The 25,911-nt window shown below is 35.5% G+C and overlaps 1 protein-coding gene across 3 annotated transcripts in view; it reads right to left on the minus strand.

Annotated features, from left to right (window-relative positions):
- Positions 1–25,651, minus strand: part of LOC143223688 (non-structural maintenance of chromosomes element 4 homolog A-like) — a 31,478-nt gene extending 5,827 nt beyond the window's left edge. For 2 of the 3 annotated variants that reach the window (XM_076451989.1, XM_076451990.1), the window contains exons 1-8: positions 25,448–25,648; positions 20,333–20,410; positions 19,503–19,633; positions 18,489–18,640; positions 3,012–3,117; positions 1,823–1,916; positions 1,289–1,380; positions 34–82 (exon numbers count right to left, since the gene is read on the minus strand). In XM_076451989.1, the coding sequence (XP_076308104.1) occupies positions 34–82; positions 1,289–1,380; positions 1,823–1,916; positions 3,012–3,117; positions 18,489–18,640; positions 19,503–19,633; positions 20,333–20,410; positions 25,448–25,559 (814 nt within the window). In that variant the 5' untranslated portion in view covers positions 25,560–25,648. Of the gene's footprint in view, positions 1–33; positions 83–1,288; positions 1,381–1,822; positions 1,917–3,011; positions 3,118–18,488; positions 18,641–19,502; positions 19,634–20,332; positions 20,411–25,447 lie in introns of all 3 variants that reach the window. The other variant, XM_076451988.1, reaches the window with a different exon arrangement.
- Positions 25,652–25,911: the final 260 nt, after the last annotated feature.

Below are 25,911 nucleotides of genomic sequence, written 5' to 3' on the forward strand. Positions count from 1 at the left end.
TTTATGTCATAACATTCTGTTAAAACAACTCACCAATAACTGGAAGTTGATCTTCATTTAATGATAATTCTGCAACTCCATCCTGACAAAAACAATTAACAGACACAAATTCACCAAATACAAACCTGCAACTAGTACAAGCATAATAGTAAATCAAACCAAAGTATTGTTTCTTGTGAAATCAAAAAATAATTATTCCTGCACCTTCTAAATGAAATTAAGAGTTTATTCAGTAATAAAATTGTTTATTTGTTAGTCAATTTCAGAGATAGCTAATAATTCTTTTGCACATGCACACAGCATATAATAACACATACTGACACAGTGTAATATTGTCAACTATCTCAGAAAATGAATATATATATCATTTTACACTAAACTAGCAATCACATTCACTTACATGTGGTTTCCCTAGACTATTTTGTTTATAGAATACAGAGATATTTGATAATCACAGCAATGAATGGTTAGAGAACTTGACTGGTTAAATGAAGGAGACGAATCATTAACTTCTACCAAAACAAGCTCATTCTGGCATATAAAAAAACAAGAAAGTTAAATAAATGAAAACAGGAACAGAATTGATGAGGCTGCAGAAACTTCCCTTTAAGCTGGAATAAAATAAAAGTATGAATCTATAACAAGCAGTTGGAAGACAGAACAATGGAGGGGGGTGTTCTTATACCAAAGCCACTTCAGGCTATCTGTTGTGTCCACTGAGGAGGAATCAAACTTCTGATTTCAGCATTCTAAATTCATAGACTTACAGCTGTCCCAGTGGTGGACACAGAACAATGGAAAAAGGATAAAGCAACAGTTGATCTTAACCCTCAAGCAAAAACTCCCACAATTCATGTTTTCTCTTTAGCCAACTCACCATAAATAAACTTGATTGTAACAACCAAGATGAATTTCTACTCCATCTTGTGGCCTTGTACTCAAGAGTGATGTAGGCTACAATACATATTTACCCATGTATCAGAAATATAATAAACTCTTAAAGTAACACTTTTTAACCCAGAATACCAGCAAGAACAAAACTTTGTTGCTAATTCATATGCTGTTAGTGTAGTGTGTGATAAATACACATCGGATAACTGTATTATCAAAAACAAAAACAGACAATGAACTATTTTTGTGTCCACAAAATGGATTGAATTCCAAGTTCCAGCTTATTGCTGAGACACCATTAAAAAACCACACACACACACACACACATTACTTTTAGACTGTAACACAACAAAGTTACTTGGATATTAATTTCTTAGAACTTAGACATATTTCTTACCTTGATCAAAAACGAAACATGGAATATATTTTCGACAGTCTGATTAAATGACTGTGGATTAACAACAAACTGAAAATAACAGACTGGCTGTCCTAAATTAGAGAGATAAACAATATTAGAAATGTTGAGAGAATGTGTTTCTAATTAATGTTCTAGAAACTTGTGAAAATAGACTTACATTTTTATTTCCCTTAAAACCAAATAGATATAAAGAGATAAAATTTACACAGGCATATTTCTATCATCTTTTTTAATCTTCACCAGTGGCTAAGCAGTAAGTCTTAAGGCTTATAATGCTAAAACTTGGGTTCAATACCCATGGTAAGCAAAGTACAGATAACCTACTGTGTAGGTTTATCTTATCTATAAGTTATTAATCTCTTTCTATTTTGGTTCATCTAGTTTCAGGTCACTAATGAATATTCTGACTATATAATACTGTAAACTCTATGACCTAACAATATTCCATTTAAGGCACAAAATAATAAGAATTTATTTATCATGTCAGTTGAATACAAAAAGAAAGCACCTTACTGTCATTTCTGTTATAGAGCCTTTGCAGCAGAGCAAAGAGTCTCTCAACTTCCTCTGTTGTAGTTTCCTGATAAGAATACCCCATACCTGTTACCTGTTTCCAAGAAATTAATGTAAGTTAGAAAAGCCCAAAATGCATTTGGGACCAACAATTATTTAGATTAAGACTGGTATAATTAACTAACATAGAACACAAAAACAAAATATATGTTATATATTAGACTAATTCTCTTGAGAAATGTAATTTGTGTAGCTTATACAACCAACAGATATTAGTTTTAATTTTAAATGTCAACAAGACATTCATTACCTAATTATTATAGTAACATTTTATAAGATATATTACATAAATTTCAGCTCCCCAACAATGGAGGTTACAATAATGGTTAAAAAATATACAAGTAATAAATGTTTTATGTTTTACACAAAGTATTGGTGATAATATATGTTTGCATTTAGAAACATTCATGTTCAACATATGTTTAGATTGTACATCATATTTACAAACCTTCATATAAATTGATACTTGAAGGTTTCAGTACTTGGTAAAACTCTATAACTACAGAATTGAGTAAAAACCAAAAACTGTACATTTCACAAAGACATCATTTATTCAAACCAGAGTATAGGAATTGTCAAGTACATCAGTGACAAAAGCATGGTTTTGAATAAATAATGCATCTGTGAAACAAACAACTTGATTTTCCTCAATTATCCATACACAATGTTATGCACAATCAGATTGTATGTCACATTTACAAACGTTTACAGAGTATAATGAATGTTTACATAGTAAGTTACATTCATAAACACTCATATACAATATAATACATGTTCAGATTGTACATCACATTTATAAGTAATCATGTACAGTACAATACATGGTTAGATTATCAAAAGATTTTAGTCCTCATAACCAAGAGCAAATTGCAGTTTAATAATCATCACACCAATGCTCTTTACTGCAATGAAAAGTCTTAAGGTTTCACTGAATATATTATCTCAAGACTCACAATGACTGAAAACTATTTTTAATTTTCATGAAAAATCAAAAATTGAAACATTTAACAATTTACAACTGTATCAAGAACAAGAAAACAAAGAAAAAAATGAGTTTGGGTTTTGGTTGTGGCAATATTAAATGTGAGAAAAATCTGACATTGAGATAGTTCGAGCTTAAATTACTCACGCGTTGAGGCATAACAAGGTTGGTGGATGCTGCATCTTTATCATCTCTATGAACATTGTGACTTCTTTTCTTGCATTCCAAAGGACCACTTTCAAAACAACCAAACCTAGAATAGACAAAGTTAATTTTTATATTAAAAAGCAGTTAATATAGATAGTAACCTACTAACAGAATAAACAACTTTATACCTTGCACCTCACCTAATAGATTATTGTTCATTCCACAAGCCTTGAATGGTTACTCCCACATGTATTGACTTGTATATTTCATCAGCCTATAATGTAATCATTGTTAGACTATAGCTTGCCACCATAAATGGGAGTGTTTACTATTCACCCTAAAACAATACAAAGAGCTTTCTGTACCATGCTGAATATAGGAAGATAAACCTGGTTATTTACTATTGTAAGCCCACCGACTTACCATTGAGCCACTGAGAAGTTCAGTAGAACAGTGATATATCTTTGACATACAATAAATCCCTTGAGTACTAGTGTTACAAAAACAATCATTCTTAATAACATGAAATAAACATACTGGAAATGAAGAGGAAGAATGAGAGGTGATGTGTAGAGATGAATATCCATTTAAAATATACTTTGAAAGGGAAAATGATGAAGATAAAGTAAACAATCAGAAACGATACTGCCCTCTCCACAGGACTCGGACAATCCCAGATGGACAAGATAGTGGGATGGTTAATGTAGATAAATAAACTTTAAAGGTGCTTTCGTAAATTATAACATCAGAAAGGGAACTCCCCATGGAGTATGTCACCTACAGGAAGTAATAAACCTAGTAGGACATAATTTGATGAAAACCACATCCTTCTCATACCCAGAATAAAATTTGCTTAATAAAGTTAGCAGAGCAAAAAGTACTGTCAATAGGACATCCTGCATGGTGCCACAGTGTTATATATGTGGATGGTTGATTGACTGATTGATTTATGTTTTATGGCACAAAGAAGCTAGGCTATCTGTGCCAAACGTCCAGTAAAAAAGTAAAAATAAATTAAATGTAGTAAAATACATAAAAGGGAATGAAGGTAAAACAAAACATCATTGAAAAACAGAAAAAGTATAAAACCAATGTTGACACCTAGTCTACAATGTTAAGAGAAAAAGCAGAGTAAGAGAAGTTGTAAAGGACTTTCTCTAGCAAAATGGTAATGATCATAACCCGCCAGGAAGACTAACAGGCAAGTACATGAACCACCGTCAGTCACCTGAAGTTGGTCTTTCCAGTCCTGGTTCCGGGTTATGTTGTCATAACAGCCATTATTAAAAGGTAAAATAAAAAAAGTGTTAAAGACGTATAGCAAAATCGTAATAAAAATTAGCCAAATGTCCTGTAAAAAGGTAAAAGTAAAGTAAATGTAGTAAAATTCGTAAAAGGTAACAAAGATATAAACAAAACATAAAATGGCATAAAACCAATGTTGACATCCAGTCTACAAAGTTGTAAATGACTTCCTGTAGCAGAATGGTAATGAACATAACCTGCCAAGAAGACTAAAAGGTAAGTACAAGAACAACGGTCAATCACCTGATGTTGGTCTTTCCAGTCGTGGTTCAGGGTTATGTGTCATTATGGCCAGTACTAAAAGGTAAAGTAATAAAAGTGTTAAATGACATGTAGCAAAAGTGTAATAACAACTAGCCAGGATGACTAATGGGTAGTTCAAACAGCAGCGTTAGTCACCTGAAGTTGGCCTTTCCAGTCCTGGTGTCGAGTTATTTAATGTTCTGGCCATTTTACATTGTCAAATTGAACTAGAGAGATTGAGACTGAAAAAGGAACCACAATTAAAAAGGTGTAATGAATAAATATCAAACACTTAAAAAAATTAATGGCCATTAAAAAGCTAAAAACTTTATCAAGGTGGACAGTGTCACCATCACCAATAACACTGTCCAATGTTACAGACAAACCCTGGGACAGAACATGTTTAAAATAGTGCCGTCATTGAGAGTCATAACGATGGCAGGAAAGTAAAATGTGGCTTACAGTGATTTGAGTGTTACACAAACTACATACTGGTGCATTAGTTCCAGAGATAAGAAAACGATGAGTTAAAAACCTATGACCAATGCGTAGTCTAGTTAGAACAATTTCCTCCTTCCAAACCTTACGGAAGCTAGACGGCCAAAGCCCAATATAGGGTTTTATTTGAAAAAGCTTGTTGTCACGTTGCTCACTCCAAGTGGACTGCCAGCTGGCACGGAGCTGAGCCTTCAAAACAGGACCATAGTCCATGTACAGAAGAGGCATAGTGGTGATAGTGCCAGAGCAGATAGATTTAGCTGTCATGTCTGCAAGCGCATTCCCGTGAACACCAACATCGTCTGGTATCCAGAAAAACTGGATAGAAGTAGATATTAATGAGAAATGGGCCAGTTGGTTTTGAACATCAGCAAGAACAGGGTGTGAGCCAATGTAAAGTGATTCCAAGGCCAACAGAGAACTAAGGAGTCAGTATAAATAGTGCAATCGAGTACTGCTCAGCATTAATATGATCCAGGGCAAGAGATATGGCGTACAGTTCAGCAATGAACACAGAAGCTGTAGAGGGAATTCTGGGCACAACCACCGAACCGCAACAAACCACGGCAGAGCCCACAGAATTGTCTGATTTGGAACCATCCATATAAATTGGAACGGAATGATTGTTCGAAAGATGTTGAGTAAATAAAAGACAGTACTTCCAATCGGGAGTATCGGCCTTTTTCAGATAACTTAAAGAAAGGTCACATTTGGGGGCTACAATAAGCCATGGGGGGATGAGCTGACCAGTGGATTCTGCAATGTTTTCCAAGGACAGACCGAATTCATCCAATTGCGCCTGAATGCGAAGGCCAAAAGGAGCAATGGTAGATTGTCTGTTTTGAAAAAGTAAGGGCCACTGAGGAAGGAAAGCACATCCCCAACTGGGATGATTTAGTAAGGAGCAAAGTTTCGAATAATACAGTAAAGACAGTTGTAAACAGCGAAGGTGTAGAGAAGATTCGCGAGATTCCACATAGAAGCTCTGAACTGGGGAGGTGCGGAAAGCCCCAGTACAGAGTCAAAGTCCTTGATAATGAATGGGGTCCAGCATCTTTAAGGCCGAGGGTCTGGCAGAGCCATAGACCATTGATCCATAGTCGCGTTTTGAACGAATAAGAGCACGATATATCTTTAACATAGAACATCGATCCACTCCCCAATTGGCAGTAGAGAGGACATGGAGGATGTTCAGTGCTCTTGTGCATTTGACCCATAGCTGCTTTAAGTGTGGTATAAAGGTCAGCTTATGGTCAGATAAGCCCCAAGAACTTGGTCTCAGGGACCACTGGCAGCAAAACTTCACCGATACGGAGTTCAGAATCAGGGTAGATACCCCGTTGGCAGCAAAAGTGCATGCAAACGGTTTTAGAGAGAGAAAAATTAAAGCCGTTCACTGTAATCAATTTCAGTACACGATTGAGGGCAGTTTGTAGTTGCTGCTCAATATATCTCATGTTTGACGACTGACACGAGATGTGAAAGTCGTCAACATAGAGCCCGTTTGCAACAGTGAGAGAGAGTTGTTCAGTAATGGCATTTATCTTTATACTGAAAAGTGTGACACTGAAAACACAGCCATGACAGACCCCAAGTTCCTCTACAAAACAACGAGAAAGTGTCAAACCCACACGAACTTGGAATTTCCTGTCCATTAAAAAATTTTTCATAAACATAGGTAAATGACTACATAACCCATATATATGGAGGTCTTGCAAAATGCCATACCTCCATGTTGTGTTATAAGCCTTTTCAATGTCAAAGAATATTGAAACAAGATGTTGGCATCTGAGAAAGACTTCTCTGATTGGTATTTCAAGTCGAATTAGGTGGTCCGTGGTGGAGTGCTGTCATCGGAACCCACACTGGGTGGGCAAGAGGAGGTTGTTTGATTCGAGGAACCAAACAAGATGAGTATTAACCATCCTCTCTAAGGTCTTACAGAGACAGCTCATCAAAGCAATTAAACGGTAGTGTGAAGGATTCTTGGGATCTTTCCCAGGTTTAGAGAAAGGTAAGATAAGAGCCTGGTGCCAGGCATCAGGAAAACATTCTCCTGCCAGATCTGGTTGAAAACAATTAGAAGAATATCAAGAGAAGCAGGAGATAAATTGTGCAGCATGTCATAGTGTACATCATTAGGTCCAACAGATGTACTGCCAGACTGATGAAGGGACATTTTCAGTTCCACCAGTGTAAAGGGACAATTATAGTCAAAAAGACAGTCAGTTCTAAAGGAAAGAGGTAAACACTCTGCCTGAGCCTTGATGACCAAGAAGGTGGAGGAACAAGCAGAAGTGCTAGATACCTGGCAAAAGCTTTCACCTAGAGTATCGGCAATGCTCTGGACATCAGCTACCTCTTGGCCATCAGAGAGTAAGATGGAGAGGGGGACAGAATTGTAGTGCCCACTGACCTTTCGAATCTTGTCTCATATGACCTTGGAACTGGTGGTAGAAGATATGCTAGTTGTGAACTTAATCCAAGATTCCTTCTGGCTATGACATCTTACCCACCTAGCATGTCCACAAGCCAATTGGAAAGTGATGCGGTTCGAAAGTGTGGGATATCTACGGAAGGTATCCCAGGCACGTTTCTGAGCCTTCCGTGCCAAGTGGCAAGCAGGATTCCACCACGGATGAGGATATCGTGGAAAACGTGTTGAGGTTTTAGGAATACAATGAGCAGCTGCTTGTATAATACAGTTACTGCTGCCACACAGTCATCTATTGATGGATGATTCATGATGGCAGGATCAAGTTCTGCAAGAGCAATGAAAGTGTGCCAGTCTGCCTGATTCAGCTTCCACCAGGGCACGTGGGTAGGGAGTCATCGACCAGGGCCAGTCTTTCTCAAAAGTATAGGAAAATGATCACTGCCTAGTGGATTATTGTCAACCCTCCATGAAAAATGGGAGAATAATGAAGGGGAGCAAACCAAGAGATCAATAGTGGTAAAGGACTGACTAGGTGTGTGAAAATAAGTAAAAGAACCAGTATTGAAAAGATAAAGATTGTGATCAGAGAGCATACGCTCTACAGAGCGACCCCTCCTATCAATAACAGCACTTTCCCAGAGGGGATGACATCCATTAAAATCCCCCAGGATTAAAAATGGAGATGGCAACTTTTCAACGAGAGGATCAAGGTCTGATCGATCATATGTCTCACCAGGGGACAGGTAGAGAGAACAAACAGTGATGGTATGACCCAAGGAAACACTGATGGCTACGGCCTCCAATGGCGTGTTGAGTGACAAAGACAGGGTGAGCACATGCTGATCAACCAATAGTTCCACCCCTCCATGTACTTGTCCATCACACAGCCTGTCATTTCTGTACAGAAAAAAGTGCCGAATGGTGACTGTATCAGCAGGTTTTAGAAATGTTTCTTGTAAGGAAAGATATACAGGATGGTAAGAAGCAATCAGTGTTTTGATATCATCCAGATTAGAAAGTAAACCTCAAGAGTTCCATTGTATCAAGGTGGCCATTTTTATCGACTGGTAAGCAAAGTGGCTAGAGAACCCTTCTGTTTACAACCACGTCTTTTTTCCTTACTGTCCTTATTCGGAGGAGGTCTATCGACCTCCATGGATCTTGCCCTGGGTCGAGTAGGTAGGCCTTTGTTGTTGGAAGGGGATTCCAGTGACTGAAAACTCGAACGAATGATTGTTTTGCATCGTGGGGCTGGAGAAAAAGATGTATCAGAAAAAATGCCTGTATTTGAAACTGAAAGATGTGGATCTTGAGGTTTGTTGGAATGTATGGAAGAAACAGAGATGGGTGTAGAAGTCGATTCATCAACCTTTTTAACCAAGGAGGTCAAGAGGCTTTTCATTTGTTTTGAAAACGATTCTCTTGGAGGTACAGAGAGATCTGTCTGCACTCCCACTGTAGTTGTGGAATGAAGTGCAGCAGCATATATCGGAGATGGAGTGACGGACAGCAATTTCCGAGCCTCAGGATAACTAATGTTATGGGTCGTTTTCAAACGCTGCACCTCTTTTTCCTCCAACCATTTTGGGTAAGAACGAAAGTAGGAAGGGTGGGAACTATTGCAGTTGACACAATGTGGGTCCGTGTGACACTCATAGGCATCGTGGTCCTTGTCACCACAATGAGCACATGTCAGGGAACCACAACAGAACATCTTTGAGTGGTCAAACCTCTGACACTGGAAACATCGAAGGGTTTGGAATGTATGGCCGTACCATGCAATTTAGATAACCTGCCTTGATGGTAGGAGGTGCACGTGGTGATGTAAATGTCAAAACAAGGATATTTGTCGGCAGTGTAACTCCGTCTTTGTGAGTGGAGATGTGCCTCACTGCAGAAACTTCTTGAGTGGAGAGACCAGCGAGAATCTCTGACTTAGGGACGTTCTTCAAGTCCCTCTCAACAATAACTCCTCGTGATGAATTCAAGGAAGCATGAGGGGTAACCTCAATAGGTACATCCCCAATTGCCTTTGAATTCAAAAGGGGTTCACTGTGTTGGGATGTGGATGTTTCAAACAATATGTTTCCAGATCAAAGCTTCTTTACTGACTTTGGAGAGCCAGCAAGTCCCTCAAGTCCTTTCTGAATACAAAAAAGGGGACATTTGCCCTAAAGGTTTTTCTGAAAGATAATTAATATAAGAAAATGGGGTACAGGTGTTACAGATGTTGAAGATTGCTGCTCAGAGTCTTCAAGACATGGTCGTTTACCTATTGACTGTTTTTTCACTATTTTATTTAAATATTTTATTGGAGGATCCATAGGAAAAAAGGAAAATTTCGATACTCACTGACCCCACTCACCATGGAGCCTTACGAGGGGATGCACTACAATGTCATGCAAGGACATTGCAGCAACGCTTGGGTTTCGTGAGCACTATACCCAAACACCAGCATCAGAATCTATGTCCACAACACCAGTTGAGAACTTCCAACACTGATACTTGGTTGACTCTAGCCCAAGTGGACCAGCCCATTGATCCAAGGGGGGCCACCCATAGGCTGCCCATCCACAGGAATTCAAGGCCAAAGTGGTGTGTTAGGGTTGGACCCCTCAACCACCAGGATCCTCTCCTTCCCTTCACGGATCGCCAGCAAACACATGGGTGGATGTTTAGATCCCAGAGGAGGTAAACTGAAAGAACAGAACCTTCCCTGGGAGGTCCCTTCACCACGTACAGAAATCCACACCGAGGAGTATGTGGATGGTAAGGAATTTTGTTCAACAAGCCATTGTATCTCAGATGGTCAGCTAAACGTGTGTTTATTGTGGCTAAATCAATATGTGAAATCATACTGTATTAAAGGTATATGACATAAAATACTTGCCAGAAAAGATAGGTGTAGGGAGGATTCATCCAAGACACTCATCACTTGAACAAGACCAATCTGGTTGGTACAACCATTATGAATTACCTGATTATAAACTTAGGTTATGGCCTGTACTACATTTCCAAGTAAATATCTCAGCTCTTCTTCTCATCAAGAGGTCCATCCATTTGGTTTCATACCAGAGGGACTACACTAATGCAGGAGTGAATTTTTCATATAAACCCATACAATTGGCTTTGTACTGGGGAAGCTAGGGTTCTCCCTTAAGAAGTAAATGTGAGAGGAATCTGCACGTGAAAGTATACAGAAGAGGTTCTCAGACTCAACAAAAATCATCACATATGTACAAGATCCAACACTGACAGACTGTGTAGAGAATTATTGTGAATATGGCAGGATCTTACCTGGCATTTTCAATATTTTCCTTTTCTGAAAATGTATTTAGGATATATATTTATTACATTTTATGCAACTACCATGGAATTTCCTGTGCATGCTAGAAGCATTAAGAAAACTCCCACCCCTACATGTATTTTGCCAGCCTATGATGTAATCAACATAATACTTTAGCCCTCCATCAATAGAAGGGTGTCACAACTCCCATGTGCAGCACATAATCATAAGCTCATTCTTGATGGTGTAAAGAAAATGAATTGCATGTTGGAAGTAAGGGTGGGAAAGTTGTGCTGAGAAGTGAGTATCTAAATGTATTTTCAGATAAGGAAAATGTTAATTTCAGAAATACTCACCTCTCTGCACCATTAATTATGAGATAGAATCCCAAAATCAAAATGATAAAGGGGCTGGCACTGAACAATTACAAAGATGAGTTCCTTTCAGAAATAGCAACAGAATGGTAAATAGCAATAAGCATGACTTCCACAAGATCAGGGTTTACCTCGTGGAGCAACACTTAGTGAGAGGCTATATCTTCTTCAAATAGGGAATGATTTTTGCCCAACTTATTAAAAAAAATACAATTGCATCAGAAAAATTTCCAGTAGTATAGCATTGCAAAGTTGGGTGGATATGAAAATATGTAGTGTGGCTAGAGCTTTAGGCTATTATGGTTTGATGAAATGAAATATATATATATTGTAACCAGAAGTAAAGAAACAAAAAGCCTTCACCTGCATCTCGAGGTAAATGCACATCTCATTTGGCTTGATATGTTCACTGGGCAATATTTGGGAGATTTTGTAATGGCTGTCTTGTACTACACTTCCAGAGAACACCCCACCTCTATTTTAAGTAAGGAGTGACCCAAACAAGCCTTTTACTGGAGGGAGGGCATAATGCTCATAGGAAATCTCCATGTGAACACTCCCAGTGGCTTGGGATTGAGTAGATAATGGTTTTTTCCATACTTCACTGGAAGAATTTGGTTGAAAAATAAGCACTTGGGAGAACATTAGCGTGTGTGTGGACTGCTGTCATCATGCACATTCATATAGAATTAAGCACACAATAAGAGAAAGTTTAGGTGTAAGAGCAGGACCACACCAAACACAGTCCACTTTTGTTTGTAAAATGTGTGAAAATGGCCATGTTGAATTTGGAGACATATTATCAAAAAAGTCTTATAGAAACCCCTTTTAAATGGTTTAATGCTTAATGGTCATCTCCACTTAAAAAAGTAAGTATTCCTATGAGAGAACACCAGCCACTTGATGGATTTTAATAATAGTAAAAACATAAACAGTCTAAGGTGTAGTTCTTCATATAACATTTGATCTGGCCAGTCTTCTCTTCTTCTTCTATTTTCACTGAGGAACTTCCAGCATTTTGCAATGTATATAAAAGTCATAGTACACACATGAAGATGCCTTGAAATAAATAAATACCATGGAAATGCTTGAAAAACAAAACAAGAAATACTTGCTAAACAAGAGCCTCTGAATAGACTGGAAAATAGCAATTGGGTTGTGGTAAAAATGGGAGGCACATGAAATCATCCAATGATCAAAACACTAACTCTAAGATATCCTCTGAAGATTTACAACAAAAAGGAGCAAAAGAGATTGTAATATGCCATAACTGGTAGTGGTCATGAGGGGTCCCAAAACACATATGATCAAACGCACCCATAGAGTAATGTGCAAGATGGATGGATTGGTGAACACAAACAGATAAAGTAAAAGAGAAGTTTCAACAGAAGGAGGTCTGCTCTTGTTAAAAACAGGACACTCCAATTACCACAGAAATGGGTGATTTCAGACAGTCTATAGAGAAACAAAGGACAGTCTGGAGCAATCAATCAATAATGAAATAGACCAAAAAGAGATGGGAGAAAACATGCAGTTCATGTTTTTGGAAGAGAGGAATAAGCTGGAAACAACATCAAATAAATGTTCAAAACATAAATGTGTAAAAGACAATGATTATAGGGGACAATTAAGAGCCTGAAGAACCATGCAATGAAGTAAAATAACGGGAGAATTACTTGACATGAAGCAGAAGATTGTAAACAATACGTCACAATGTTTAAATTTATATGTAGAAATGTAAACAACTTACTGTTAAACCTGTAATATAAAATTCCTACCTATTTACTAAAATTGTAGAAGATTCTCGAGTGTATGAATCAACAATACTTGTGTACATAAAAACTGGTGCATCATCTATATTGTTGTGCAGACTGAAATTTCTAAAAAACTCTCCTCAGACCTAAAAAGATAACCAGTGAAATGCTCCGAGAGACAATATGTATTACCAGCTTGCTATAGTTGGTATACTGTACACCTTGGAATTTACAATTGTGATTAACACTTATTAATCACAAACTTGTGATGTTTGACCAGGAACGTTTATAAATTTTGAACATTAAAAACCATTTAGTTCCAGGAGATTCACATCAGATGTTAATATTTTTTACAAAGACATTATATAACTTCAACGACGGAAAAACTTGATGTGTAATTAGAGAACAATGAAGATGCAAAGCTAGATAACTCCCTGTTAAATGAATTGCATCTTCATCAACTCAAGATTGATTTACTCATTGTGAACCCTTGATAAGATATCAAGAAAGTTCTAGACCAGATAAGACTCAATACTGTTTGTAAAACTTTTGTATGTAAATCATTGTTTGTAATAACAGTTATTGTAAACTGTATTACTGTTTGTATATTACAATATATTTGCATTAAAAAAGAAAAATTGTATATTAAACAAAAAAGGAAACTGTGTATTAATTTTGTTGGCAAGTGTCATAAATTGGATACATATTGATATGTAACTAATAAATCTAAATTACAGTTTAAGTCAGTTTTAGGTTACTTGAAATTGTAATACATAACAGATTATAGCCAACAGATGGAAGAGGTTGTTATTGACAAATCTGAACATCGTGGACAAACCGGAGGAAGTGATGGACAGTAGAGCAAATTGGAAAGTGAGGAAATGTATCAGAAACATAAACCTAGAACACCTACAACATGAAAGAGAAAACCCATCTCAGAGTGAGAACTATCCATCTCATTCCAAACAAGGACAATAAAACAATGATAGGTTCCTAAGTATGCATTTCAAAATGGGAGTAAAGAGTAAAACCTCAAAGTAGAATCAGTAAGTTAGTCTAAAATGTTCATTACCTGGAGAAAAGGTACAGCCTTCATCCTAGTATCAAAGATGCAAAAGATCTGAATGAGATAGAAAGAGGAGGTTCAGTGTGTAAAAATGAGGAAAGCATGTTAGAAAATGTGTGTGTGGTCTAACAGTCTTCTGGAAAGAAAATCTACAGATATATCATGTGGAAAAAATTAAGTTTCCACCAGACTGAAGCCAAGGGTTAGTTCCAGGAAAAGTCGCAAGAAAAAAAAGAGAAAAATCTTAGTAAATGCTGTAGATTAAGGTTTCTGAGGTTTGGGAAGACAAAGCAGCTGGAAATCAGAATGAAGTCTAGACAAAACGGTATTAACATGAACACAAATGTCAGAAAGTGAGAAGAAAGAAAACAATCAGATTAACGAGGCTCACACTGGTAGGTTCCAAGATATTTTGGGCAAAGGAGGGGAGGGTAAGTCTCACAGTTATGGAAACAATTCAACAGAAGGGAGTAATTGGATTACTTGTACCTTGTCAATAAAGAATCAGGAATCCCTGAGAATGGAAACAACCAACTGATTCACACTAGAAATAACAACACATTGTCAGAGTGCCTCCAGCTGCCACTGAAAATAACAACATATAATTACTGTTTGGAAGTGTAATGACCTTGCAAGGTATCAAATATATTGATTCACATTCAAGCCAGTCTACAAAACCATTCAGGCTTTTTGTCTTCTTTTTTTCTAAATAAAGAAATAAGTCTAGTATTTTATGGTCATAAGCCTTGTTCACTGTCATAACAACAAAATTAGAGTTTACTTATTGAAACCTGAATAAGAAGTTAATAAAGCTGGTGTACTGACCAAAGAACATATCCTTGACTCTGGGACAAAAATCCCAAATATTTTTAATTTGATTTAAAGAAAATTAACAGATAATTTAAAACAGAAGTTCCAAATGATATGTTTAAAATTATATCTTCATTTGATGACATAAAAAGTAAGAAGAGATACACTATGAATGTAACTACAAATGTAAAATAACAACAAAATTTTTTTTCTTAATTAAAAAAAGTATTTGAAGGTAAGCAGTTCTGAGAAAAAAGTTAGTTTTTGTTAAGGTGAAAGTGCTCATACAGCTTTCTGTGCTTCCTTTCTACTGGTGGAGGGCCATAGTCTAATGATGGTTGTACAGACCAACACACATGCTTATGATTTAGGAACATTATAACAACACTACTAACAGTTCATTTTAGGAAATGTTATAACACCACCAGTAACAGTACATACGGAGTAAAAAATGTTACAATAAAGTCAAAAATTATATTTCAGGCTACTTTCAAAGAACAATGGAAGGTAAATCACAGGTGAAACGTCAAGTTTTTCTGGAAATAACTTTGATCTGTGAAGTCTTTGATCTATCAACTCCCAGATCTAGTCAACTGGGCTGAGATCAGGGCTCTGTACAGACCACTGCATCATTTGATTGACTCCAGCAACTTCCTTCCTAGCTAAGTAATTTCTGTGTATATTGGATGAGTGTTTGGGGTTATTATCTTCTTACTAGTAGAATCCTATACCAATAATACACAAACCACTGGGTATACTATGATGGATCAGTACATGAGTTGAGTTGGTCCATCATTCCATCTATCTTGCAAATATCTCCATTCACGTCAGCAGAAAAACACCGTCAAACCATTACACTACCTCCCCCATGATTCATGATAGGTGTTGAGATATTACACTACCTCCCCATGATTCATGATAGGTGTTGAGATATTACACTACCTCCCCATGATTCATGATAGGTGTTGAGATATTACACTACCTCCCCCATGATTCATGATAGGTGTTGAGATATCTTTCAGCTTTATTCCAAAAAATGTACAACCTAAGCTGTGAACCAGATTATTTCAAACTTGAACTCATCAGTCCAGAACACCTTCTTCTAATCATCAGTAGTCCAGTTTTGTACTTTGCTCACAAATTTCTATCTCTTGACAATATTTGGAGACTGGAGTAGAGTTTTCCAAGTGATGCATCACCAAATATTCCATTCTCATTGAGTCTTCTTGATACTGTAGATACAGACACTTTTCTGTCATTTGGTACATGGTCGTTCATCTCATGCTTGAGATTAGTGTCAGTCTTCCTTCTGTCCTGAAGGCTGCATAAACAAAGATACTTAACATCAGTATCATTGAGTTTAGACGTTTACCAATTCCTTTCCTATTTTCAGATTTATCTGACTCAGTCTCATAATCTACAGTGTAGTTGATAGTGACTGGGGACCACTTCAAGTCTGCAGCAATTTGTGGGAGAGTCCAACCAGCATCACATGAAACTTTTATGCAAACTTTCTACACTACTGACAAATCTTTATGCTTTTTGAGGCCGTGACAAGAAAACACAACTTTATGTATACAGTTAAACACTGTTTTATCGAGATTTATTTGCAGAATGCTATTAAACTGAGGTTTTCTAATATATACTAGTACAGTATGCTAGTTCCTTGCTATTTTCTTTCTATATAAGAAACGCACTGCATGACATACTACAATAGTTATTTCAGACCCTAAATTTGTTTTGCACATTCATTTGAGCAGAACCTTTATAACATGTCCTTGGTACAAGTATATGAGAATTCCACAGAATGATAAGTATTCTCACCCTTGTGCATTCAATTGTCAACAAAGATCAGTGAAGCATTACCGTAATGTTAAACTTTACATTCTGTAATGACATGGAAAAATTAATTCCATAAAATGAAAAGGATAACAAAATATTCTTTGTCCTAATGGTTTTGCACTTTGCTGTACTTCAGTGCTTTCTTCTATCTTCTATATACACTAACTTGCCCATAAACAATAATTATATTACCTCAATTAGCAATATAATCTAATTTGAAAGAAGCAATACCAGTGAACACTAAAGTATTTCCACGGATTGTGGAAGCAGTATATATGGCTATAAAAATATCAACACTTATGGTCGTATCATACCTTTTATCATAAGAGGTAAATATCTATACATTGTACACAGAGAATTACACTTCATCATAAAACTGAATTCTCATTATAATGGCAAATGTTATTTACTTTTCTTCAGATAATTTGTTCTAAATAATTATTATATTAATGTATTTCCTAAATTAAAAACTTTGTGATATTATAAATATGTTTTTCTAGTGTTCTCTGAAACACATTTCTTTTGAGTATACTTTGTTACCAGCTGCAAGTGGTCCTTGATTAGAATTTGGATTTATGTACATTCTAATATTATATTCAAACTCACTCTTAATAAAGTTCTGGAAAAAATACTCCTACGTGGTCAAATCTGGCCCTGCAATTTATTAACTGTGATGGCACTGGCAAAAAACTGAATGGTTTAGGGCAAGTTCAAAAGGATAAAGCATTTCATAAAAATGTTTCACTAAATTTTTCAAATTGTGGCATTATCTGCTGGTTTATAAAGATGTTTAAGTTGTATTTCACACAAACAGACAATGTTATTTATACGTGATGTTATAGGTTCTGTGCTACCCTTTAAATAAACTACTTCCTACATCATAAATTATACACAGTCTCACAGTCTTTATAAAGTATTACTGCACAACATTGGATTTTTCCTTGTTACAAGCTTCTGCAAACAACAGCTGGGTAAAAGTTTTAAACCCCTTGTTAGACCTTCACCCAGACCCTCCAATGCATGTGGATGATGACTGAAGACTAAAGGTATAACAGTTCTATAAAATTACATGTGTGGACTTTACAGATATGTGACTGAAAAAAGAATGCTTCTTCATACATATTTCTTGTGAAAATTAAGAGGTTTGGTTAAAATTTATGCAATTTTGGTTTGCAGGTCTTTTTAACACTTTAGTTTTTCTTATTTCAATGGCACCAGAAAATCAATGGGTACCTACAACAGATTTTTATGTTACAGTGTTCCATTCAGTAACTATTGCTCTCACTATAATAGAAGAGATTGCTACTCCCTGAATTCAGATGGGGTGATAGTAATTGGTGTGAGGTTTGGTTTCTGAGTCTTCCTCTCTAACAATTCTCATGTGTATTTTCCAACAAGCCTGCTCTTTCTTTTGTCCACATTTTCCCATTTCCTTGGAGAACAATGAAAACCCTCTTATTTGAAATATTGCATCATTTAACTTTACTGTGTATTAGTTCATTTCATATGAAACGCCCAATTGTATACGTAAAAATTGTTTTTAATATCCACCCAATTACAACTCTGCAAATAGTAGCATTGCACTTTCAAATGGTCAGATATTTGTAGAGTCAAGTACAATGACTCTAAACATGAAGTCTCAGTTGACAAAGTTTATATCTCATAGCACATACAAGTGGTTACTATACAGTGAGATTTACTGTATACACATCCACAATAATGACAAGATACATCTTGTTGATCTTTAGATGGTTGAAAACAGTGAAACTATGTTGGTAAATATTATGGCAAAGTTATATGCTTTAGTATAAAAGTACTTTATCCTTAGCAGAATGTAAAATGCTGAATTTCAGAGCACTTACATTAAGTGAAATGCTGGTGCTTTACGAAAGACAACACTAACAGTTTTACCAAACATAACCCATTTATGTTTTGGTATAAAAAGATTATACTGGTTTTGTCCATCATGTACGTTGTCATCATCCTTTTCTGTTAATCTTCCAAGAAATGTTTTCTGTTAAAAAACAACCTTATATCAGATACATATCAAAACAATGCCACATTATACCCACATAAAAGCACAAACAATAAAATATTATATCCACATCAATACAGAGATTTCAACTGTTTGGTGAGAAATTCTAGAATTCTAAACTCTTAAGTAAACAAGAATTATTTACAAATGTCCATTATTTTGCAATAGGGAAGTTTACAACTGTTAACACTAATTGTTATAAAACTTTTTTTTGTCAACTACAGAACAGGTGTTTGTCCTATTTCCTATTGTTGATTGTGTGATAAAAAGAAACTTCCTTTTAAAAGAAATCAATAAATAAATCAAAATTTCAAAAGTTCTGAAACAGAGTTAATACTTTTACTGCAGAGCAATATGATATAGGTTAGATTATGTTCTTATAGTTTACATTTGTGCCATTTACCAGATTCCTTTTCTGTAGTCAGTGTTACATTGTACTTTTTGACACTTATCAGATTCCTTTTCTGTAGTCAGTGTTACATTGTACTTTTTGACACTTATCAGATTCCTTTTCTGTAGTCAGTGTTACATTGTACTTTTTGACACTCCCCAGATTCCTTTTCTGTAGTCAGTGTTACATTGTACTTTTTGACACTCCCCAGATTCCTTTTCTGTAGTCAGTGTTACATTGTACTTTTTGACACTTACTAGATTACTTTTCTGTAGTCAATGTTATGTTGTTCTTGATATTTTTGCCATTTACCAGGTTCCTTTTCTATTCACATAAATAAAAAACAGGAGGTCCATGTTAAATCAGTGTGTACAATATTCAAAAGATGAGTGTGTATCAGGTGTGAGCAAATTACTTAGTAATGGCAGCACCACTTTTCAGAAAACCTACCACTTTGTCTGCAAATTCTGAAGGTTGGAAGGATATTAAGTTGGTAATAAGTGCTTCTGCCTTTTGCTTGCTAATTGAAGCACATACTGACAGAAACTTGGCATCAAGGGCAGCTTCTCTTGTTCTTTTTACTAGAATTTTAAGAATATTAAACTTTTCATTTCTCAACAAGCTTCATCAGATGCCTCTAGTTCCTCATAATGAAACAACAAATATTATATATTAAAATACAAACTTGATTTCCTTATATGGATTGAAAGAACTACAAATAAGTAAAAGTTCTGACCATTAACTGCTGAACCCTGAGACCAGAAAGTTTTCTAACATTTGGAAACATGAATTACTTAGTGCATGTATATTTTAAATGTTTGTTTTAAGGTATAAATATAAAAAATCAACTCATTTTTAGTTTCTTTAATCACACGTAGTATCATTCATAGCTGCAGGTATTGCTTAAATTCATTAAAGAATTAACCATAGTTTTCTATATTCTAACTCTAACAAGATAAAGCTGTTGTTTTATAATATTAAAATCATTCTTGAGCTAATATCAAAGTATTTTGTATTCTAACTAATGCAAGACAAATTCAGTTATCAAATAACACCAATGTTTTCCTTGAATTACACTGATGCTTTCTGTATAAACTCAACATAAAAATGTTTATATCATCTAGATTTGCTTTTTTTTTTTCACAGTCCCTTACATGTACTTAAAACATATGTTTCAGTCATGGAACATCACAGTTAGGGTAAACTACTCATAAACCTAAGCTTTTGCATAAACAACATTATAATATGATGTCCTTTGTAGTTTCTCTCCTTATACTCACCTTTCTCAAAAAGGGCATCAGCATGTAGTAAATAATTTCCTAAATGGTCAGGTTCTAACTTTAATATCTCTTCATTTTCTGAAAATAAATAGTAACTACTTCTATGATCTTGTCACAAAGATATTTTGATTTTTTTTCTACACACAAAGATAAATTTTTAAGGGTTCATTTAAATGTCAAAGCAGCCCAGCAAGAAAAAAATAAACTGATTTTCATAATTTGAATGTACACTAAATATTAACTTTATTTCATAACTAACTAGGTCGAAACAATAAAACTTTTGTATCGAAAGGATGTGACCAATAATGCAAATTACCATTCTTAATCACAGTGAACTTATTATAATATTAAAGTTTATTTCGTTATGACTAGGTTAGTAGCAACTCTCATTGTTGTATATTTATTTAAAAAATGGCATGTTATTGGAACTATTACATAAAAAAATTCATACCAATGTTGCTGTACCAAAGGAATAACAAGACAGAGCCAGATGTGTCTAACTTCAGACTGTTTGTACCAGAAAATAAAGGCTATGCTAATACCTTGATTTGTCATGCCTTGGTCATGTGTGTTTTTTTCTATTCTCCAAATTGTCTCATAATAATTGTGCCATTATTATTCTTGACAATAATTTACATGTTTTGGAAAAATTGTATCTCAGAAAAACATTTAACATTACAGTAACATCACTAAGTTAAGACAGTTGTATAATACAAAACAAACAGTTTACTTATGTTTATATTGTCTATAAAATTTACTTTTATTATATCAGGTCATCCCTTAAGTAATGTTCAATTTTAGGTTCAGAAAAAGAGAAAGGATTTCAAATGCTTTTAATGTTATTTAATCAATAATGTATGTTCCATCATTATTAATTACTTCCTGCCAACGATTCACAAGCTTCTGAATGTCACTTCTATAAAATTATTGGAGTTTAGAGGAAAATAATGTAGTGAGGGTAGTTTTGACATCTTCATGTGTTCCAAGCTCTTTTCCACCAAGATAGTTCTGTAAACTATGGAATAGAGGATAATCAGATGAGGCAAGGTCTGGAGAATAAGAAAGATGTGGAAGTTTTTCCCAGTTTAGTTCTTCAATCTTTGCAGATGTGATTCTTGCTGTAGGGGGTTGTGCATTATCCTGGTGTAACACAACACCTTTATGAATGATCAAAGCAGGCCTCTTTTCTTTCAGTGCAACATTCAATCACTCTAACTGTTGATAGAAGAAGTTTGATGTAATTGTTACATTGAGTGGCAGCAACTCAAAGTGGCTCACACCAACAATATCTGACCAATTACTTATCAAGACTTTCCTCGGCTGGAGGTCCATTTTGGGCTGGGCTATAGCCAGTTTACCTGCACTGAGGCATTATATGCAGCACATAACATTTTTAGAAAATAACCATTTTTCATCTCCAGTCACTAACCTATCCAAAAAAGGTGAGTTATGTTCACGAGAGTGCAGAGAAGTGCAAATGTCCACTCTTGCTCTAAGACTGGCTTCTGTCAAATCAATGTGGGACAAATTTTTCAAGTTTTACCACCTTTACAAGCTGTTGCAGATGATGGTGAACTGGTGAATACGTTGAATTAAGCTTCTGTGCTAGTTCTTCAACTATTACAGCAGAATCTTCATCAAGTGCAGGCAGCAGCAAGTCATCATTAAACTCAACAGGTTGACCTGAACGTGACTCATCACGAGTTGTAGTCACTTAATCTGAACTTCTGAAACCACCTTTGACATTTTCTTTCGCTGTGGGACTCCACACCATGAACACCTTAAATGTTTCATGTAGTTTCTGCTACACTATTGCCTTTTATAAACTCATAAAGCATGATATGCCTAATGTGTTCCTGACACACATACATCTTCATAAGGGTTTATTTGCTTCATGATTTGAAAAAGTGGTGTTGGGTTAGTTTCTTTATTTGTCTGAACATTTTTATACACGTCCTACTACATATTTTAGTCATTAAAGCCATCTACACGGACAGAAATGATGACGCACTTTCTGTATTAAATTTTCGGACATTACTTATGCGATGGCCCGATACATAAGGTACTAAAATTAGATCTAAAATAAACTTTTATATGTACAATATATTGTGCCCAAATTAAAAATAATTAAAAACTTTACACAGTTTTGTAGTGACACTAGGTGGACACAAAACGTAAGTAAAAAACGATTTATAAACTTAAACAAAAGTTTACTGATGGTAGAACATGATACATAATTCGTCCATGGCTATTTTTCATTGCGTTATTACCACTAACTCTATGACCTATTTCCATTGTTACTCTGTCAAGAACGCTTTCACGCTCCTTTTTAGAAATACTCAACAATATACATCGTCGTTTAGCAACAAAACTATCACTTCACTGTTCCTAGGCTAACTGTGGTGCTTATGTTGAATTCTTTAAAAGGTATATTTAAATTATTTGTTTTATAATTTCAGTAGTATAACACCAAAATAGTTTAATTGAGAAGTTTATTGCAATAAATTGTAGCCGAAAGCAAAATAAAATTTACCAAGTAAGGTTTCAGCTAAACAATAAATTGCATTTATGTATTAAGTACGGTGGGTACTTAACTGTAGGGATCAACAAGGTTTCCAAAATACGTCACGTGCCAAAACAACACTCTATTGAATTCCTAAGCGAAAAATCGATGATTCATAGTATTGTTTACAATATATTATGCGTATATATACTAATAATACACTAAAAAAGTCGCTAACGTTTCCGGTATGACAATTCAAACATTTCTAAAACTACTTTTTTGTCTACCACCTGGCCCGGCATGGCCAAGCGTGTTAAGGCATACGACTCGTAATCTGAGGGTCGCGGGTTCGCATCCCCGTCGCGCTAAACATGCTCGCCCTTTCAGCCGTGGGGACGTTATAATGTGACGTTCAATCCCACTATTCGTTGGTAAAAGAGTAGCCCAAGAGTTGGCGGTGGGTGGTGATGACTAGCTGCCTTCCCTCTAGTCTTACACTGCTAAATTAGGGACGGCTAGCACAGATAGCCCTCGAGTAGCTTTATGCGAAATTCAAAAACAAACAAACAAACAAAACCAACATTGTCTACCACCAGCCTACTTTATCACGTCAGTGGGGCTAGCATCTAGACCAGGGGTGGGCAAGTCCATGGCCATTAGCCACATGTGACCAGTGGATAGCACAACTGTGGCCAGCTCGCGCTTAGAAATAAACTTTTTTCCATCATTTATTTTTTATCGCAAATTTGCTAATAAGCAACTGCACTGCCTTACATCATCGCTAATGTCGCGCGCTTCATCACTGCCATAGACTTCGTCCATTTTCTAACGCCAGTCTGGTTTAGATGTTTGTTATCGAGTGTGCGTTGTTTTGCATGCACTTGCAAACATATTTTTATTGTGCAGCTTTCAAGTTTAAATATATTTTGTTTTTAATCCCATAATATGGATCAGTGGATAATTCGAAAACGAAAGAATCCAGATGATGGTGAACACTCAGAAAATAAAAGCAATTTAATTAATTCTGGCATTACTGAAAAAATGTGAAACGGTTTGTTTTGTTTGTTTTTTGAATTTCGCGCAAAGTTACTCCAGGGCTATCTGCCCTAGCCGTCCCTAATTTTGCAGTGTAAGACTAGAGGAAAGGCAGCTAGTCATCACCACTCACCGCCAACTCTAGGGCTATTTTTTGCCAACGAATAGTGGGATTCACCGTCACATTATAACGCCCCCACGGCTGAAAGGGCGAGCATGTTTGGTGCGAACGGAATTCGAACTCGCGACCCTGAGATTACGAGTCGAACGCCTTGACCCACCTGGCCATGCCGGGCCACGTGAAACGGAAATCTAATGATGAATATTGGGAGTTTATTTTTGCAGTGAAGTAAATAACAAACCAGTGTGTCTTTTGTGTAACAAAGGTTTTAGGAATAATAAAGTATACAACCTTAAGCAACACTTTTAACAATTTTCACAAAGAATTTTATAATCCACAATAGCAAGCTAAGGGATCGATCGACTTGTATCTGCTGAAAGTATGAGGTGTTTATTTATGTGAAATCGGTTTCAATTTGACATTTCAAGAACTTCCCAATCCTCAGACAGAAGTCTTTATAAACATAATGACAAGTAACTCTAATCAAAAATTGAGTTATAAATGAACGAAAAATAAAGATATGAAATCAGAATAAAATTGTCTGACATAAATTACTGTGTTATAATTCCAACCGTTACGTTTACTTGTCAACTTTTGGTAATTATATTTTTTGGTTTTCATTAAATATTAAAATGTAAAAGAAAAATTCAATTTAAAATATTAGAATCCCACATAATAAAAGTTTAATATATTTAAGTTTCTCACATGTGTATGAGCGTAATGAGAGATATCAATACAACAATTATTATCAGCGAATAACTGAACATCATTCTTATCTAACATTAGACACATATGCCAAACTGTATTTTAAAGCTTATGCTAACACTGATTCAAGAATGCGCTTCGGCTGTTACTTATATGCGAAGACAAATGTTTGAGAAAAATCAGTCACTGGCCATTCAAAGGTATAGCCAAGAATTTTCCACTCTGGAAAAAGTACCAGTGACGGGAAGGCTAGATACGATCAACAAGTTTTAATGTGGTCAACTAAAAGTTGTGTTTCAACTATAATTCAATAACACTTGCACAGACGCAAGTTTTAGCCTTAAAGCCTACACACACACACACACACACACAAAAGAAAATTCGGGGTAAACAGTAAGAAAATAACTATCGATTCGGGCATGCAAAGAGGGTAGACTTTAATTAAATTATGTAATTCTTACCTTTAGTACACCGAATATTTAAAAATTAAATTTTATTTACGTCATAAGCACGCACATTACACTCAAAATCTAATACAGCTTGAAATGGCAAGCTTTGATAGTACAATGAATATGTTAATAAAAATTAAAAAACAAAACATTCACTTACCCTTTTTAAGCCTTTATTGGCTTTTCTTTATGACCTTTTATCGTTTACTCTCATATCTCGTAAAAATAAAGTGTAACTTAATAATAATAATAACAACAGCAATGGGAGATGTTAATATAATTATTCTCAAAAACTTTAATACCTTTAGTTTCATTTAGAAGCCGCCGATATTCGAGACGAACTTCTTTTCTTTGTCGTTCTTGTATCTCACTCGATTCTTCCACAACGCCTTCGAAATTAGAAATTTCATCCATTTGGAGATTTGAACTTACCTCATCGGTCGTTGGTTTTCAATCACAGGTAAGAAATAAACTTGACATCTACAGTATGTTTTTGGTACTTTGGTATTTTCAAAAGGAACATTTTTTTTTCAAACCAAATTAACTTATTTTAAGCGTAAGCAAAACTCTATAGGTTTAAAAGATCTCATATTAAAATTGAAGAACGTGCGTCAATAATAAAATGGCATCCTAATAACATATTTACAAATGTTTTATTTCTTTATTATTGTTGTATTTTAATTCATACAATTCTATGTTCAATATGATAGATGATAAAAAAGTTTTATTAAAAAATAAATAAATAACCAGAGCGTTTTCACAATGT

The sequence above is a fragment of the Tachypleus tridentatus genome, chromosome 8 (genome assembly GCF_004210375.1).
Source record: "Tachypleus tridentatus isolate NWPU-2018 chromosome 8, ASM421037v1, whole genome shotgun sequence".
Taxonomy (NCBI): Eukaryota; Metazoa; Arthropoda; class Merostomata; order Xiphosura; family Limulidae; genus Tachypleus; species Tachypleus tridentatus.